Source organism: Carcharhinus amblyrhynchos, chromosome 6, assembly GCF_965287045.1.
Source record: "Carcharhinus amblyrhynchos chromosome 6, sCarAmb.v2.hapA, whole genome shotgun sequence".
NCBI classification, from domain to species: domain Eukaryota; kingdom Metazoa; phylum Chordata; class Chondrichthyes; order Carcharhiniformes; family Carcharhinidae; genus Carcharhinus; species Carcharhinus amblyrhynchos.
Genome location: NC_137329.1, coordinates 20,581,076 through 20,600,227, shown reverse-complemented (window position 1 = coordinate 20,600,227; position 19,152 = coordinate 20,581,076). Strand labels below are relative to the sequence as shown.

Here is a 19,152-nt window from a genome sequence, read left to right as displayed (position 1 = left end):
GTAGCTATACTGGAAGAGTTTGGTTCGAAGCTTAGTTAATTCTGGAGTATAAATCATCAACTCTACAGGCAGGATGTTGTCAGAGCCCACTGCCTTTGCTGTATCCAGCTGCTTTTTGATAACAGGTGGCATGAATTAAAGTGGCTGAAGACTGACATCTGTGATGCTGGAGACCTCAGGAGAAGGCTGAGATGGATCATGCACTTGTCTCTTATGGCTGAAAATTGCTGCAAATGCTTCAGCCTTGTATTTTGCACTTGTGCTAGATTCACCCAGCATTGAGGATGGATATTTTTGTGCAGTCTCCTCCTCTGGTAAGTTATTTAATTGTCTGCCACCATTAACTTCTTCATGCTAAGAGTGGTGCATATATGGAATGAGCTGCCAAAGAAAGTGGTTGAGGCAAGTTCAATAGCAACATTTGTAAAGCATCTGGATAAGTGCATGGATGGGAAAGGATTAGAGGGATGTGGGTCAAACGCGGACAATTGACTCTACTGGGAGGGCACCATGGTCGGCATGGACCAGTTGGACCAAAGGGTCTGTTTCTGTGCTGTATTGTTCTATGATTCTATTATCAGATGTGTACTCAGCTGTTTCTTCGTATCATTGTCAATTGAATCGAATTGGTTCATGACTGACATCTGCAACAGTGGAGATCTCTGGAAGTCAAGCTGGATTATCCATTCAGCAATTCCAACCAAAGATGGATGCAAACACTTCAGCCTGGTCTGTTGCACTTGTCCTGGGTTCTGCCATAACTGAAAGTAAGAATATTCATGGACCCTCTTTTTCCTGTTAAATTGACCACGACATTTACAACTTGATGTGGAAGGACTACAAAGCTTTGATCTAATCTATTGGCCATAAGATCACTTTGTTCAGTCTACACAGACACTGCTTCACATATATGTAGTCTTATGTTATAGCTTCACCAGTTGGCATCTCATTTTTAGGTATGCCTGGGGCCTGACATGCTCGTCTACATTCCTTATTCTAACAGGGGTAATCTTCTGGCTTGATGGACATAGGGGGATCATGAGGTTGCAGATTATGGTTGAATACAGCCAGCTGTTGCTGATGGTCCATAGTTCCTCATGGACACCCAGTCTTTCATGCTTGATCTGCTCTGAATCTATTCCATTTTGCAGAATAGTCTTGCCACATAACACAATAGGCGCATCAGTATGAAGACAGGACTTTGGTCATTCCTATTATTACTGTCATGGATAGATGCATTAGCGCCAGTTAGATTGGTCGAGTTTAAAAGAAATAGATTTTTCCCTTGTTATAATGCTGCAGCTTTATAAGACCCTAGTCAGATCTCACTTGGAGTACTGTGCTCAGTTCTGGTCGCCTCATTACAGGACGGATGTGGAAGCTATTGAAAGGGTGCAGAGATGTACAAGGATGTTGCCTAGATTGTGTGGCATGCCTAATGAGGATAAGTTGAGGGACCTCAGTCTTTTCTCCTTGGAGAGACAAAGGATGAGAGGTGACCTGATAGAGGTGTATAAGATGTTGAGAGGTATAGATCGGGTGGATTCTCAGAGGCTTTTTCCCAGTGCTGAAATGGTTGCTATGAAAGGACACAGGTTTAAGGTGTTGGGGAGTAGGTACAGAGGAGAAGTATGGGGTAAGTTTTTCACTCAGAGGGTGGTGGGTGAGTGGAACTGGCTGCCGTCGGTGGTGGTGGAGGCAAGTTTGATAGGGTCTTTTAAGAGACTTCTGGATGAGTATATGGGACTTAATAGGATTGAGGGTTATAGATAAGCCAAGTAGATAAGGATATGATTGGCGCAACTTGTAGGCTGAAGGGCCTGTTTGTGCTGTAGTTTTTCTATGTACTAGTTTTCTCAGCACCTGCTGCAGGCTCAGTTTGGCAGATACATTCTTCAAGACTCAGGCAGCTTGGTCAATAATGGTATTACCAAACCACTCTTGGTGATAGCATCCAGTCCCCCCAACCAGTGTACTTTCTGTGCTGTTGCTATCCTCAGTGCTTCTTTGAAATGGGGGTGATCAACATGGGGATTCTGATTCATCTGCTGAGGGAATGCGTTAATTGCAAATCAGCAGGAATCTTCCAAGCCCATGTTTGACCTGGAATCATGAGACTTCATGAGGTCCAGAAACAATGTTGAATAGTCCCAAGGCCAATCCTTCCCCAGTATAATTACATATCCAGGGATGGTGCTGGAGGACTCAGAGACATTGGTTCAAAGATCTAATTTGGTAAATGTGACTAGAAAAGAAGAAAGACTTGCATTAAAATGCACCTCTCACAACCACTGGATGTCTCAAAGTATTTTACTGCTAATGAAGTACCATTTGAGGTATTATCACTGTTGTAATTTAGGAAACATGGCAGTGTCTGTAAGCTGCTGCTTGCTTAGTTTATGATGTAACTATCAATTTTGCAAAGATACTAGTGAGGATGACTTTGCAGGGCTGACTGGGTTGGATGTGCCTTTGTTATGTTTAGTACTGAAGATCACTTTTCCAGTGCTGGATGAGCAGAAGTTTCCTCCAATTACATATTGAGGAGACTGTCCACTTTCCTGCCCTTTCCCCATAACCTTTGATTCTCCTACTGATCAAAAATCCATGTATCTCAGCCTTAAATAGACAATTGTAAACCACATTGTTGTGGGTCTGACAACATTTAGGCTAGACGAGACAATGGTGGCAGATTTCCTTTCATAAAGAACTTCAGTGAACATGATGGGTTTTTTTTTAAACCATTGGTGGTAGTTTCATGGTCTTCATTACCAAGACTAGCTTTTGAACCCATTTCCCGGAAACATTAGTCTGGGCCACTGGATTACTAGTCCAGTGACGTTACCCACCATACCACCATCTCCCACATATTAATGCCATCTCTGACAGCACCTATTTCCACCTCTGCCTGACTCTGCCCTTGCTTCAGCTCAACTGCTGCTGAAACGCCAAAGATGTGCAGGTTAGGTTGATTGGCCATGCTAAAATTGTCCTTAGTGTCCTGAGATGTGTAGGTTAGAGGGATTAGTGGGTCAACATGTGGGGGGGGGGCCTGGGTGGGACTGTGATCAGTGCAGACTCGGTGGGGCGAATGGCCTCTTTCTGTGCTCTAGGATTTCTATGTTTCTAAGCTGCCATTCATGTCTTTGTTACCTCTACACTTGACTTTTCCAATGCTATTCTGGCTGTCCCCCTGCATCTTGCAGAGGATAAACTCAAGCTGAATCAAATCTCTTCTGCCTGTGTCTTATCTCACACCTCTCCTTTTAGCCTCTCTCCTCTGCATTTGCTAACCTACAATGGCTCTGATTAAACAACATTTTGAGTTTAAAATTCTTATCCTTGTTTCAAATCGCTCCAGCGTCTCATGCTTTTCATCCCTGTCATCTCCTTTACCCTTAAAACCACCAGTGACATCTCTGCTCATATACTTCTGGCCTTGTGAGCATCCTCAATCCTAATTGCTCCACCATTGGTGACGGGTTCTTCAGTTGTAAGGATACCAAGCCTCCAGATCTGGCCTGGAGTCTTCACGAATTGAAGATCAAGCTGCAGGACACTGCTGTGAAAATTCCTGGAGAAAAATCACTGGGACATTGTGTGCCCATTTTCCTTGCACATTTCTCTTGACTAGATACAAAAGAAATTGAAAGAAAAGACTGTTTGGCTCAGTCAACTTTCCAATTGGCATAGGAATCCAGTGCACCACAAGGATGGATGTATTGGCTGAAAAGTGGCTAGAGCATGAGAGCAAGTTCTGTGATAAAACCTCCAGGCTTAATCAAAGTTGGCAGTGCTATTCAATTGCCCTAGGCCCTAATCGCTAGAATTCCGTCCCTTCACCCTTCTGCCTTACTTGCCTCATTTAAAATGCCACTTAAAATCTCTCTTTTTGACCAAACCTTTAATACTCTGAACCAATATTTCCTACATTGCTCCATGTTCAAATCTACTTTATAATGCTCCTATGAAATGGCTTCGGATGTTTTCTTATGTTAAAGGCATTTAAACTCAAGTTGTTGGTGATGCCAGGTTCTCCTGCCAGTTTTAATTTTATTGTTTCTTATACCGATTTGAAACAAATAAGTGACCATTCCAAATGGCAGTTAAAAATCTGTCACTTCTACAGTAGGTCTGAGACTGGATGAAGGCAGATTTACATCTGTGAAGGTCTTGTGTGAATCAGGTAGGTTTCCCCAATAATCCAGTAGTTTCATGGTTACCCTTCCAAATCTTAGCCTTTTAATTCCAGATTTATTTCATTAACTGAGTATAAATTCCCCAGTTCTCCAGGAACTTGAACTCATGTCTGCATCGTTAATCCGAGCATCTAGATTACTAATCCAGGAACATTCTTATGCAACTATTCACATTAATATGAACTACTGCGACAAATGAGACTTTAATTTAGTGGCTCATCCAAAAGCATTATGATAAAAGTATGGCAAAAACAAGCACACAAATAGGGACTGGCTACTAGACAAGATCTGAACATATTATAATCAGTTGCTCCTGTGTGGCATTGCTCATTGAGATATGTAGGAAAATTTTTGATTTGATTTATTATTGTCATATGTATTAGCATACAGTGAAAAGTATTGTTTTCTTGCATGCTATACAGGCAAAGCATACCTGAGAAGGAAAGGAGAGAGTGCAGAATGTATTGTTACAGTCACAGATAGGATGTAGAGAAAGATCAACTTAATATTAAGTAGGTCTATTCAAAAGTCTGATGGCAGCAGGGAAGAAGCTGTTATTGAGTCGGTTGGTACTCACCCTCAGACTTTTGTATCTTTGTCCTGACAGAAGATGGTGGAAGAAGCTATGTCTGGGGTGCGTGGGATCCCTGATTATGCTGGCTGCTTTTACAAAGCAGTGGGAAGTGTAGACAGAGTCAATGAATGGGAGGTTGGTTTGTGTGGTGGACCGAGCTACGTTCACAACCCTTTGTAGTTTCTTGCGGTCTTGATTAGAGCAGGAGCCATGCTAAGCTGTGATACATCTGGAAAGGATGCTTTCTATAGTGCATCTGTAAAAATTGGTGAGAGTCGTAATGTAGGAATGTGTGTTTGTGAGGGTGATTCAAAGAGGCTTCCTGGTGATTTGTTCAGGTTTTTAGTGAGTGTGGAAGAACATGGCCGAAGGAAAATAATGTGGATAAGTGTAAAATTATCCACTTTGGTAGGAGATACAGGTGCGTAGAATATTTCTTAAATATGTCTGCAGTGCTGGGGTCCTTGATTATGCTGGCTGCTTTTCTGAAGCAGCGGGAAGTGTAGACAGAATCAATGGTTGGGCTTGCGTGATGGAGTGGGCTTTGTTCACAACCCTTTCTAGTTTTATGCAGTCTTGGACAGAGCAAGAACCATACCAATGTCTTTGTCCCAGTGCCCATTCTGGTCCCTTAGTACAGCCTTTACAACTTTGACAACCTCAGCCTGAAACCACACCCACAAGTGGCCAACCAACTGAAACAAATGCCATTGAAAGCGGTGGTCACCTCCTTACTTCACTACTCCAATACTCTTGTGGTCAGCAGCCTGACACTCTCCCTTCCGCAAACTTCAGCTCATCCAGGACACTGTTGCCAGTATGCTATCCTACATCAAGCACCACTCCATCACGTTGTCCTCCTTTTCAGTCCTCCAATGCCACTGTCAACAGTTTAAAATTCCTGCTCTTATGTTTAAGTAACGTTCCCATTCCTGCCTTTTTGACATCCTCCAGCCTAATAACTCTCCTGCTCAGATAACTTGTGCCTCTAACCTGGCTGCCACAACTTTCACCAACACCCTCCAATGGCACAGAGAGACACACCTCATCGGGACCTAATTTTAAGAGAAACCTTAGGGTCACAAACTAGTGAGCACTTCAGTCTTTCAGACTGCAGGCAGAGGCAAGAACATCCTAGGCTGCCAGCACTCGCAGAGTAGCTGGAGGCCAGAAATCTCCTGAGGCCCAGCCAAATGAGGTGTATCTCTGGACTCAGTCATGCCTCAGCTGTTGGAACTCCAAAGGCAAAGTCAACAACATCAGGAAGGGATGTCAGCAACATTCCTTCTGTTACCTTCAGTCCTACTGTTGACATCTCAACAAGAGTGTGGCAGCCGCTGTGGAGATGGTGCAAGATTTTTGTCCTGCATTCCACGGTGCAGGACATGCACTCCATGCTGTAGGCGATTGAGGGGATCAACAAGTGCCAACACTAGAGGACAGCTGGACTTCTTGAGCTCACTCCAGCAGTCTCTCTTTCCCAAGCAGAAAGTCAGGGGCCCTTGGACACCCTTAGGGAGGAGAGTCAGCTGGTACACAGCCCGGGACCATCCACCTAGGTGATATAAGAAATGTGCCACCCATCTCCGTCCCTTCTTCCTTTGACAATCTCCACTCCAGTAGAATTAGCTGTACATCATTCGCACAAGTGTTAACCACTTGAAGCTAACATCTACTTCTGTAAATAAACTCATTTATTGCATCCCTTCTATGGCTTCATGTTCTCAAAGATGTTCTCTTTAGTACTGACCAGAAAACCTGATTCCTGTGCTCAGTCCAAAGCTTCCTCCATATGCTATGTGCAAGATTGCCAAAAGATTGCTAGCATTCCCTCACAGTGATAACGTATCAGTCATGCCTGTTTTGCGTAAGGAATGAGGATGTCTCACACAACGTACATGCCACCGTCACTTTCCCAATTATTGTCAATGTGCATTCTCTGCACATTTTGCATGCTGCTTGCCCCCCATATTCCATTAGCCTCAGCCCACAGTAACACTGAACCTCAAGAATGACTTAGGTCAAGAGATGTGAAACTTTTGGTGCAACATCGCCACAATATGATCCTGGTCATTGACAGTAAACAAGCTGCCATTAGCCAGACAGGAGTCAAACATTCACAGTAGCTCTTTGAGGATCTATGTACTGTCCTACTGCAAGTCATCATCATCCTCCTACAATGTAGGGACAATGGGCAACCATTCCCTCCCCATGACTTGAGTCTTAGGGTGGCACGATGACACAATGGTTAGCACTGCTGTTTCACAACTCCAGGGTCCTGGGTTCGATTCCCACCTTGGGTCACTGTGTGGAGTCTGCACATTCTCCCCGCGTCTATGTGGGTTTCCTCCAGGTGCTTCAGTTTCCTCCCACAGTTCAAAGATTGGCCATGCTAAATTCTCCCTCAGTGTACCCAAACAGATGCTGAAGTGGCGGCTAGGGGATTTTCACAGTAACTTCATTACAGTGTTGATGTAAGCCTACTTGTGACTAATAAAATCAACTTTATCGTTAAGGGATGTGCACTGCCTGTAGTCAGATGAGAGAGCAATGCTCATAGGTGGAATGAGAATGATGGGATGTCCTCATAACCCTCTGCGAATCATGCTAAAATGAGCACTTCCCAAACTTGTCTGCCTCTTCCGGTCATTGCCACTGCCTCATAGCTGACATCCTCTCGCTCCAGGACCTCCTCTTCTTCATCCACCATAACATCTTATGGAAAGGGACCACTCTTCCATTTCCTCCTCAGGCAGTTACTCCCCTTTGAAGTGCCAGGTTGTGCAGGGTGCAGCAGATGACCACAATGCATGACACCTCTGTAGACTGTACTGCAGGGGTCCACCAGGCCAGTCCAGACACCGGAACCTCAACTTAAGCATGCCAATGGTCTGCTCCACAGAAGTACGAGCAGCAGCATGAGCCTCACTGTATGTAGTCTCAGCTGCACTCTGACCTCCACACAGGCATCATCAGCCACATCCTTGGTGCATATCCCTTGTTGCCGAGAAGCCAACCTTGCAGCCATTATGTGCCCTCAAAGATGCCAAGGATTGGAAGGCAATTCAGGATGTACAAGTAGTGCACACTCCCAGGGAACTGAGCACGCACTTGGATATTTGCTTTGTGTGGTCAAAGATCAACTGAACATATAGGGAGTGGAAATGCCTGCAGTTCACAAACTGCACCCCATGACCTCCAGGGGATGTAAGAGCCACGTGTGTGCAGTCAATGGTAACCCTGCACCTGTGGAAAGCCAGACAGCTGTGCAAATCCCAAAGATCTTACATCTTGGCTTGCCTATTCCTGGTCATATTTAACAAAGTTGCGTGCCCTCAAGAAGACTTTCACTTCCTGGATGCACTTGTGTGCAGAGGCCTGTGAGATCCCACAAAGATCATCTGTGGAGCCCTGAAAGGAGCCAGTTACGTAAAAATTGAAGGTGGTTTTGACTTCTAACACAACAGGCAGTGAATGCCCTCTGAGTCCCCATGGCGTCAAAACCTGCAGATGGGTGCATGAGAGAGCAACCGGTTCCCTTGACAGGTGAAGTCTTCAGTGACACTGGTTCTCCTTCCTCTGTAGGAGTGTCAGATACTGTCTGTGCATCCCAGGTCTAGGAAGGCATCTCTGATGATCACTCTCTACGGTACCTCCTTCAACTGTGGAGCAGGCACTGCCACCCCTTCCTCCTCAGGGTTTTGCTCATTCCTCTGGAGAGCCAGGTGTCTCAGCTGATATATTCTCTCCTCCTTATGAGCCAGAAGAATGATTGCCAGTTCTACAGGCTCCATCTCTTCCTTGCTCAAATCACTGTAAAGTGAAAGAGAGTCTTGATCCTTAGCCGTTGTCCCCTCCGGTGCACTGTTTGCCCAATTAGCTTTGGGAGCTGTGTCTCGACAGCCAGTGACTTATGTGCTGGCCAGTCCTTCAGTCACTCCCTCAATGGGCAACACCATCCTTGCCCTACACAACTTGACCAAATGGCCACAGCTTTAGCCATCCTACTGCATCCTGAGCTTCCATTTCAGGTGCCTGTCAAAACATAGGTTCTGGTTCAGGGTGTTCTCCTCAGATAGTGTGCCCTTGCTAATTGTCCAAGATAATTCCCAGATGGACAATGGTGCAGGGAGGCCAGAGCAGTCACTGAATCTGGAGGTCAGCATGCCAAGAGGTTAACTTCTGAGCAGCAATCAGTGGCATTCACACAAATCAGTGGTGATTTAGTAGGCATAATAGGGTGAGCAGTCAGAGTTCAGCCACGTAATTGAATTAAAGCTGAACAATCTCAGTTGCAACAGAATGTTCATTAGTGACATTTCTCACCATTAGACTTGCCCTTGTCAGTAATAAACCTGATTTTAACACTTGGCTGTGTTCACTCTTATGGCCAAGAGTCTTTGCCCTGCTGCTTCCCCCGGTGCTCACGACTTTTCCCCCTGGTGCCCCCAATAATCCCCTCAGATGTCTCCAACTTTCCATCACCCCCTGTCTCCTCAACTCTCCCCCATCCCAGTCTGGTGCACAGCTTTTGAAAGCAGAAGCAGTTGTGATGTCACGTCAAGCTGCCATGGGTGCATTTAGAATGGGTGGTGGGGGTGATTTTTCTATTTACTAATGTATTGAAATGATACTAATGTATTGAAATGACGTTGCATGGTGGTACACACGGCGCACCATTGCTGGATGGAGGTGACGATCATGACAAACTTTCCCACTGACATAAAGTGTGATTTAGGCTTTGTGCGAGATTTTCTGATCTTGCCCACAAACCTGTCTGAAAAAAGTGAGAGCAGAAATCCCGGCCACTGTTTTGCTCATCCAAAAAATTGGAATGTGTATTGAACTCACCAGACTTTTTGACATCGTGGGCTGGATTTTATGCTCATCTGCCTACAGGGTTGAATGATGGCTCATTCAGCTTGTCTGCTACCCACCACAATTATACCAGGGGTTGTGTCAGGCAGCCCGACTGCCAGTAAGTTAGTTAAGGCCTTTAAGTGGGCAATTAATTAATCCGCTGGAATTATATTGTGGCAAGAGAGACCCATGTTAAGCGTCAAGACCAGTGGTTCCTATGCATGGACTGCTGGTGGTTTCGGAAGGATCCCTCCTTCACAGGCCACGTGGGTCCATTAAAATGACTCCTCCCCACACCAATGTTTTACATTCCCACGCCCCCCACCCCCAACACTCAAAAGGTTGCAAAACTCCAAGTGATCTCACAAATCCCTGTACCTGCCCACCCACTGTCTGCCATCATGGCACTCATTGAGACTCCCATACATGTCCCCAAATTCCAAACTAATAGTGCAATCACTGCCCTGAGATTCTAGAAAGATACCAGCCTCTGAGGTAAGAATTCCTGAGCCAGAAAAGCAGAAGTCCCTCCTCAAATCTATTAAAGGCCAACTGGCAGTTAAAAATAGCTGTGGGGCAGATAATGTTCCCCTCAATGACGTTTTAGTTGAAAGGGCATGGGAATCTGGCATCTTGTATATTTCAGACCTTTGACTGGCTTTCAGAGATACTTGTAGTTTATATACACTTTTCAAGCATGAGTTTATATGCAGCCTTCCAGTACTATATTAGACTGAGGAGAAAGTGGCAGCTTTAATTGCATTCTGTGTATTCTAGTCCATCAAGGTGACATACGTCGACACAGATATATTTTGGGCATTGCGGTCCCCAATGACAGGCAGAAAGTGACACTAATGCATTCTGAGTCTGCTATTTGATTGAGCCTCTTCATTCAAGGACTTAGGGAAAACTAAAGGGAAATGTTGATGCAGGCATTTCAAATATAAAATAGACAACATGTTTACTAATTTATTTAGGAATTATTTAATGTGTTTATTATGTTACAAACCTTATTTGAAATAGTACATCTTCATGCATACTTACATTTGACAGAATTTTCAAAAATATTTTGACTGACTTCATTTATTCTTCTTCTGTGTCTTGCTGTTTTATTAATAGCTGTCTACTCACTGCTAATTGTGTACTCGTAGTTTCCATCTCTTTGTATCTGATTGGTGGCTTTCATTCTTGCGCAGCAACTGGTGCCTATCTTTTACTTTGTAACCTTTTTCTGATTTATGAATATGAGTTTAGCCCAATCAGGTAGAAAAGTGACAAAGAATGCATGCTTTTGATGAAGTGCTACTTCTCAAATCTGACATGCTAGAAAGCCATGGTACACATGATGCAGTGCAATATATTAATGGATATGTCTGAGAGGATGAATGTGAGGGTAGAGTTTCCATTTGTTTCTACTACCAATATTAGTGTAATCCAAGAAAAATCATCCAGACCAGTGCCAAAGATTGGCGAATTTTAAATGCGAGTTACATCCAAAACTGCTAATGTTCATGCTTTCACAATCTTTTACACTCATTAAGATTTCAAGTTTCAATTAATGCCCCCATGCCCTCCAACATCCTGGCTGAAATTCCAAATTTCCAGCTGATTACCAATTCCAGGAGACTCTTCAAATTACACTAATTTTCTTAGCTGCACAAGCACCAATAGACAAATTTTAAAAAGCTTTTCATACCAAACAAAAAGGAAACCAACTAGTACACCAGAATGAAACCATTAAATGGTTTTAATGTAATCTTCAAAGTCACTTTTAATGATTTAACATTAGGCTACTTGCCTATGGAGGACTAGATAACTATTAAGATTTTTTTTTATGACAAACTTACCTTTAGCTCTATTAATAGAACTACACTAAGCTACCACTTCTACATACCAAGGAATAATTTTTAAATGGAAATAAGAAAATAAACAATGAATGCACTGGAACTTTGAAATTTTACACTTGTGACTGTCGAAGTGAAACTTATAGTATCTTTAATAGCCTAATCAGGGGGAATTTAAACTGTATTTTGCATGTTCCTGCTTGCCCTCAAAGCAAAATCTTGGCCCCACATCTGTTATTAACTATAATTTACATTCATGCTCTAATTTGAAATTTGTTTTTGTTTTTATTCCAATTCAAACAAATCAAGTCTAATTCAGAGTCTCGACAAGTTGAGATATTCCTGATCCAAGCTGACAAGACAGGGCTCTCACCTCCTGTCTTGGGCTTGATTTACATGGTCCATGCTGATTGGAGTAGGCATAGCTCCTCCTCCAAGGTTTGATCTAATTTGCATCTTAGCCAACAGGCCGAGATGTTGTTTTAAAAATTGCTTCAAAGGAAGCTGAAATGTAACCTAATGATTTTAACCAAGCGCAGCATGTCAATACTACACTTGATCTTAGCCAAAAGGCCAAGAAGTATAAGTTTGAGGAAATCCAAGAGTGATTTTGGCTTTCAGAACTGCTACCTGCCAATATTCTTTCTTATCCCATGTTCCAATCTAAAAACAGTAACAATTGGCAACAGAAATAGTTAATTTTAAATAATGGTATTTTCAACTTACTTACCACTTGCGTATTTCCCAGTTGTTTGACGTTTCTGAGATTCATTGGCTAATGATAAGATTAAAACAAATTACATGCATTTAATTTATATTTTTAATATGACATATTTCTGAATCATAGCAGTAAACCTCTGCAGTATTCTCATAACTATAGATATTTCAGTTACCATTTTTATTACATAAAAAAGAAACTCAATACACCAGGTACTGGAAAGACAATTCACCCATTCTCAAAGGATCATCGCCATGGGCAGTACCTTCTGAGGTGATAACATAGTTGAGATCTCTGTTGCAAATGCATCATTGTGAGCACAAAATTATTTCCAAAACAAACTTTTATTCAATACAAATTCAAAGGAACAAGTAATAAAAAAAGCTTTCACTGGTAACAATTATCAGAACGTAAACCGTTTAGGACCATTTAGGGCAGAGATGAGAAGAAACTTCTTCACCCTGACAGTGGTCAGCCTATGGAATTTACCACCACAGAAAGTAGTTGAGACCACAGCATTGAGACAGTTGGATATAGCACTTGAGGTGAAGGGGATCATAGGATAGGGGAGGCAGGGGAAGATGGGATCAGGCTGTCGAATTGGATGATCAGCCATGATCATAACGAATGGTGGAACAGGTGCGGTTATGACAACTTATATAATTGATATTTATATAGTGTTTCAATGCAATAAAATGTTTCAAGACACACCCTTAATGCATTTACCTCTCACAAAGGTGCCACAACAGAGATGGAATGTGCACATTTAAAAAAAAATTCATTCTCAGAATGTGGATGTAATTGGCAAGATGGATTTATTGCTCTTAAGTTTTTGTTGGGCAATCTATTTGAACTGCTGCAGACCATGTGGTGGAAGTGCTCCACCAATGCTGTTACGGCGGGAAAGAATTTTGGCCCAGCGACAACGAAGGAATGATGATAAATAACCAATGAAAGATTATGTATGGTTTGGAATTTGGGAGTGATGATGTTTCAATGTGCCTGATGAGATAGTGAAGGTCATGGATCTTGGAAGAGCTGTCAAAGTATTGGTGAGTTGCTGCACCGCATCCTGTAAATGGTACACATTGTGGGTCACAGCGCACAAGGAATGGAGAGTGTGGATATTTAAAGTGGCAGTTGGGCTGTTAATCATGTGGACTATTTTGCCTTGAACAGCGTTTGGCTGCTTGGGTGTTGGTGCAGTTGCACTAATACAGCCAGGTGGGGAATATCTTATCAATCTTACAGTTTAAAAGCAACCAAAAGCTCAATTTTTTTTAAACAATCCTGGTACGAAGCATGTACTCCACTCCAAAACATGTATTTTAATGTCAGTTACTTTTGAAAGGTATTTCATCTTTCCTTCGTAACGTGGTGAAAATAAACTACAAGTAATATTTTTGGCAAACATAAAGAGAAAATAAAATAGAGGAAATAGAGTGATTTTTGTTTACTCAAGATCAGTTTGCATGTGATATAAAAATGATGTACATTTTAAAGCAAACTCCATAACAAAAGTTTATGAAAACTATGCATTTTGAATGTTGTCATAACATGCTGCCTATTGTCAATATCCTAATGTATGGCATTAAACTTAAAATGAAGATATCAAGAACAATATTTTAGAAGCTTCTAATGAACAGGCCATATAGACTGATGTGGTGAGCAAGCATCTTGTGGTTCACTTGAATATTGTCTCCCTTTCTTGAGTCTTTTATTTCCCCTCTCTCTGGGTCTTTTGTTGCCTGTTCTGTGTTGGCATGTTCAGAGTTACCACCTTAAGCTTCATATTTTCTTCAGCTGAGATAAATAGCTGTTGCATCCCAGCTATGATCTGGAATTCAAGATCTTTCTTCCGGCCATTGTATTGGGTTGTCAGAATAACTTGTTCTCTTGATATGAGTCTTGTGCCATCATATAACCCCAATCTTACTTTTGATTGCCATGTTGAGCTGCTTCACACAGTTCTGTAAAGTTCTATGACACGCCTATGTCTACCTGACAATTTTTGTTCACTTGATGCTTTCCCTCTGTGGTCATCTTGGTAACAGTCACAAACCATTTGCTGCCTATGGACTTGATTTATCCAACCTGTTGTATCATGGATAGTTGTTCATGAAACAATCTGGTGAAATCTCTCCAGTGGTGATCTGTATATGCTTGTGTTGCTTTCTTCTGGCTAAGCACTTGTGTGCAAAATGATTTTGCTTCTTGCAGTTAAAATACTGCTTTGCTCACGCTAGGCAGTTCTTCTTTTCCTGTCCATTTGCATCCTGCATTTTGTCTGCGATTACTCAGCACTTTTGGTTTAGACTGCCTCTCAGTACAATGCATCACCACTCTGCTCTGCCATGTTTTAGTTGTTGTTTCACAGCTTCTATACTTCAACACAACTCTATGGTTTGCTTGAGCATTAGTCTAATTTTCTCTCACCAAGTGATCTCTTATGCTCAAGAACAATTTCCTTTAATCAGATCACTTTTCAGCTGTCCAAATTCACCTCCTTCTGCTAGCATTGTTACTGCCATGACGTACTGCACAATGGTCTCATTTTCACTCTGAAATCTGGTGTTTCATACATAACGTTCATATGCAACATCCAATCAGGTTCAAATTGTGCATTCAAGGGTTGCAAAATCCCTTGTTTTTTCCACTGCTTATCTGTTAGATTTAGGGTGGTATACATATTGCAGCAGTCCCTCCCCAGCAGTGTTAACAGTATGGCTACTCTTATTGGTTCAGGCTTGTTTATTAAGCCTGTTGTAATCTCAGTTTTGCCAATGAGTGAAAAAACTGCCAGTTTTTCATTTGGACTGGAGATGGCCTTGGAAAATTGACTGCAGCCATTTAACTCACTCATTACTTTATTTGCAGCCTCTGTCTGCTTTTCCTTTTTCCCCCACAGCCAATAATTTTTCTTGCAGCTCATGAGTGTTTGTCTTTTGTCCTTGTCTTTTAGTAGCTTTTTGGAAGTTTTTTAGTTTTCTGTGCGTCTTTCTGTGTTGTCTCACTTGCAGCCTTTCTTGCCGATTTTGAACCCGTGTTCTGGGTTCTCTGCTCCATTTGTAGTGCTCAAAAATTTGTTTTTTGTGACTGTCTGACACCATGTTGCAAGTATAAGGGCAACTGTTCCTTTTCAGTCCATTTCTGTGAGGGGCTTTTACGGAACTGGTCTAAGGATGTCTGCTGCATAGCCTAGTCAGAAGACTACAGAAAGCAAGAGGTGTCATTAGACTGGTGACATTTCAAAATCTAAACAAGTAGTTGGCTAAGGGATTCATCTGCCTGGAAAGAAGCATTCTATGAGATCCGTATGGGGTCAGTGTTAATACAGTTGCTTTTCTTGTTGTATGTAATTGTCCTGGACTTAGGCAAAGGGGGTACATTGTTGAAGTCTGTAAAAGTTGGCAACATAATAAACAATGAGCAGGATCGTAGCAGACTTCACAAGTTCATAGGTCACAGGACATGGATCAAATGGGCAGACACAATTAAATGCAGATAAATGTGGCACACTTTTGGAGAAACTGTACAGAGAGGCAGTATATTCTAAATGGTATATTTTATGGGGATTGTAGATGAAAACGATCTGGAGAGTGGATTTAGAAATCCTCGAAGGATTGCAGAGAAAGTCCATGGGGTAACTGGCTTTATAAGAAGGGCATTGAATACGAAAACAAATCAGTCACGCTAAATCTGTATGAATGAATGTTAGGCTTCAGCTGGAATATTGTGTACAATTCTGGACAGCAGACTTAACATAACATAACATAAGAAATAGGAGGTCTAAGAGAGCGTAAAGAGAAGATTCATCAGGAATTACAGATTTCAGTTATGCAAAGAAATTAGAGAATTGTTGGGCCGAAGGGCCTGTTTCCCATGCTGGGTTGTTCTTTGTTTTTTTTAACATAAGAAATAGGAGCAGGAGTAGGCCATCTAGCCCTTCCAGCCTGCCCCACCATTCAATAAGATCATGGCTGATCTGATGTGGCTCAGTTCCACTTTCCCGCCTTCCCCCCAGTACCCTTAATCCCCTTGCCTATCAAAAACCTATCTACCCGCGTCTTAAATATATTTAGTGAGGCAGCTTCCACCACTTCAACGGGCAGAGAATTCCAGAGATTCACCACCCTTTGAGTGAAGAAGTTCCTCCTCAACTCCGTTCTAAACCGCCGCCGCCCCCCCCCCCCCATTATCTTGAGGCTGTGCCCTCTAGTCCTACTGTCCTTTCTGAGCGGGAAGAACCTCTCCATCTCTATCCTATCCATCCCATTCATCATCTTATACGTCTCAATGAGATCTCCCCTCATTCTTCTAAACTCTAACAAGTACAAGCCTAGTTTATTCAGCCTCTCCTCATAGCTCAACTCCGGCATCAGCCTAGTGAACCTCCTCTGCACTCCCTCCAAGGCCAAAATATCCTTGCATAAGTGCGGCGACCAAAACTGCACACAGTACTCCAGCTGCGGCCTCACCAGTGCCCTGTACAGTTGCAGCAAGACCTCCCTACTTTTATATTCAATCCCCCTCGCTATGAAGGCCAGCATCCTATTCACCTTCCTGATCACCTGCTGCACCTGCAGGCTGGGTTTTTGCGACTCATGCACAAAGACACCGAGGTCCCTCTGCACCGTAGCATGCTGCAGTTTTTCGTCATGTAAGTAGTAGTTCCTCCTACCATTATTCCGACCAAGGTGGACAACTTCACACTTGCCAACATTAAATTCCATTTGCCAGTTCCTGGCCCATTCACCCAGCCTACCTAGATCCCTCTGCAGACTTTCCACACCCTCCGCACAATTTGCCGTTCCACCAATCTTGGTGTCATCAGCAAATTTCGACACCATACACTCGGTTCCCTCCTCCAGATCATCTATATAAATGGTAAATAGCTGAGGCCCCAGCACCGGGGCACTCCACTAGTCACCAACCGCCAATCTGAATAGCACCCATTGACCCCCACTCTCTGCCTCCTATTTGACAGCCAATCCCCTATCCACGCTAACACCTTACCCCAACTCCATGCCCCCTAACCTTCTGTAACAACCTCTTGTGAGGCACCTTATCAAACGCCTTCTGAAAATCAAGAAACACCACATCCACCGGTTCTCCTCTATCCACCGCACTAGACATATCCTCATAGAATTCCAATAAGTTCGTCAGACACGGCTTCCCCTTAACGAAACCATGCTGCGTCTGCTCTATCAAACAATTCTCCTCAAGATGCCTCGCTATTTTCTCCTTGATTACGGATTCAAGCATTTTACCTACAACAGACGTTAAACTAACCGGCCTATAATTCCCTGCCTTTTGCCTGCCACCCTTCGTAAACAACGGTGTAACATTATCCGTTTTCCAATCTTCCGGCACTTCCCCGGAATCCAGCAAGGTTTGGAAAATGATCATCAAGGCATCCACTATCACCTCCGCCATTTCTTTCAGAACCCTTGGATGCATTCCATCCGGTCCTGGGGACTTGTCCACAGTCACTCCCTTCAGTCTGTCAAGCACTGCCTCTCTAGTAACAATAATGTCATTCAAGCCCTCCACTCCTGCCATCTTTCCATCGCTAACACCCGGCAAACTATTCACGTCCTCTTCCGTGAAGACCAAAGCAAAAAAGTTATTCAAGGCCTCAGCCATTTCCCCATCCCCCACCACTAAGTCCCCCCTCTCATCCTCTAAGGGTCCAACGTTTACCCTAGCCAGCCTCTTCCTTTTTATATATTTAGAAAAACTCTTACTATCCTTTTTTATATTTAGCGCTAGCCCAGCTTCATAGTTTATCCTACCTTTCTTTATCAACTTCTTCGTCATTCTTTGTTGATATTTAAACCTCTCCCAATCCTCTTCTCGCCCACTACTCTTAGCTACTCTAAACGCATCCGCTTTTAATTTAATACTCTCCTTTACCTCCTTCGTTATCCACGGCTGATTATCTCTCCTCCTACGATCCTTTTTAACCACAGGAATAAATTTGTGCTGAGCACCAAGAAAGGTCTCCTTAAAGATCCTCCACTGTTCCTCAGCAGACCTACCTTCCAATGTGCTCCCCAATCAACATTCGTAAATTCCTCTCTCATCCTATCGTACTCCCCTCTGTTCAAACAAAGGTCACAGGTCCAGGAACCCACTTTCTCCTCCTCCATCTGATCAGAAACTCCACCATACAATGATCACTCTTCCCAAGAGGATCCTTCACCACAAGGTCCCTAATTCTACCTGCCTCACTACATAACACCAGATCCAAGATAGCTTGCTCCCTCGTCAGCTCCGACACACACTGTTCAAGGAAACTATCCCAGCAGCATTCCAAGAACTCTTCCTCAAGCCCACCTCGTCCAACATGGGTTGACCAATCAATATGTAGATTGAAATCCCCCATAATTATCGCCGTTCTATTCCTGCATGCCGCATTTATCTGCACGTTAACAGCCCGCCCCACCTCCAGATCATTATTTGGGGGCCTATAGACGACACCCACCAGCATCTTCCTCCCTTTGCTGTTCCTAATCTCCACCCACAACAATTCCACCTTCTGCTCTTTGGCTCCTATATCTTCCCTTACTACCACCCTGATGCTATCCTTAATCAGCAGAGCTACGCACCCCCCCCCCACTTTTCCTCCCGCCTATCCTTCCTAAACACTTGATACCCCTGTACATTCAGCTCCCAGTCTGTCACCTTGCAGCCACGTCTCTGTAATGGCCACCAGATCATATCCATTTGTGCTGATCTGCGCCACCAGCTCATTCACTTTATTCCAAATGCTTCGTGCATTCAGATAAAGTGCCTTCATCCCAGCCTTCACCTGGACCCTACTTGCAGGAACGTCACCAACCTTACTCACGCACCCTACTCCCTTTATTATAGGGACATCCTTGGCCTCTTCCAATACCTGTACCCTCTCCTTTACTTTAGACCCTGTAATTTCACCTACCCTCGCACCCTCCC

At 43.3% G+C, this 19,152-nt stretch overlaps 1 protein-coding gene across 4 annotated transcripts in view; it reads right to left on the bottom strand.

The window, feature by feature from the left end:
- The window catches only part of immp1l (inner mitochondrial membrane peptidase subunit 1), a 137,543-nt gene that overhangs the window by 112,206 nt on the left and 6,185 nt on the right, over positions 1 to 19,152 (bottom strand). For 3 of the 4 annotated variants that reach the window (XM_080190001.1, XM_080189997.1, XM_080190000.1), the window contains exon 2: positions 12,208 to 12,252. In XM_080190001.1, the coding sequence (XP_080046127.1) occupies positions 12,208 to 12,249 (42 nt within the window). In that variant the 5' untranslated portion in view covers positions 12,250 to 12,252. Of the gene's footprint in view, positions 1 to 12,203; positions 12,253 to 19,152 lie in introns of all 4 variants that reach the window. The other variant, XM_080189998.1, reaches the window with a different exon arrangement.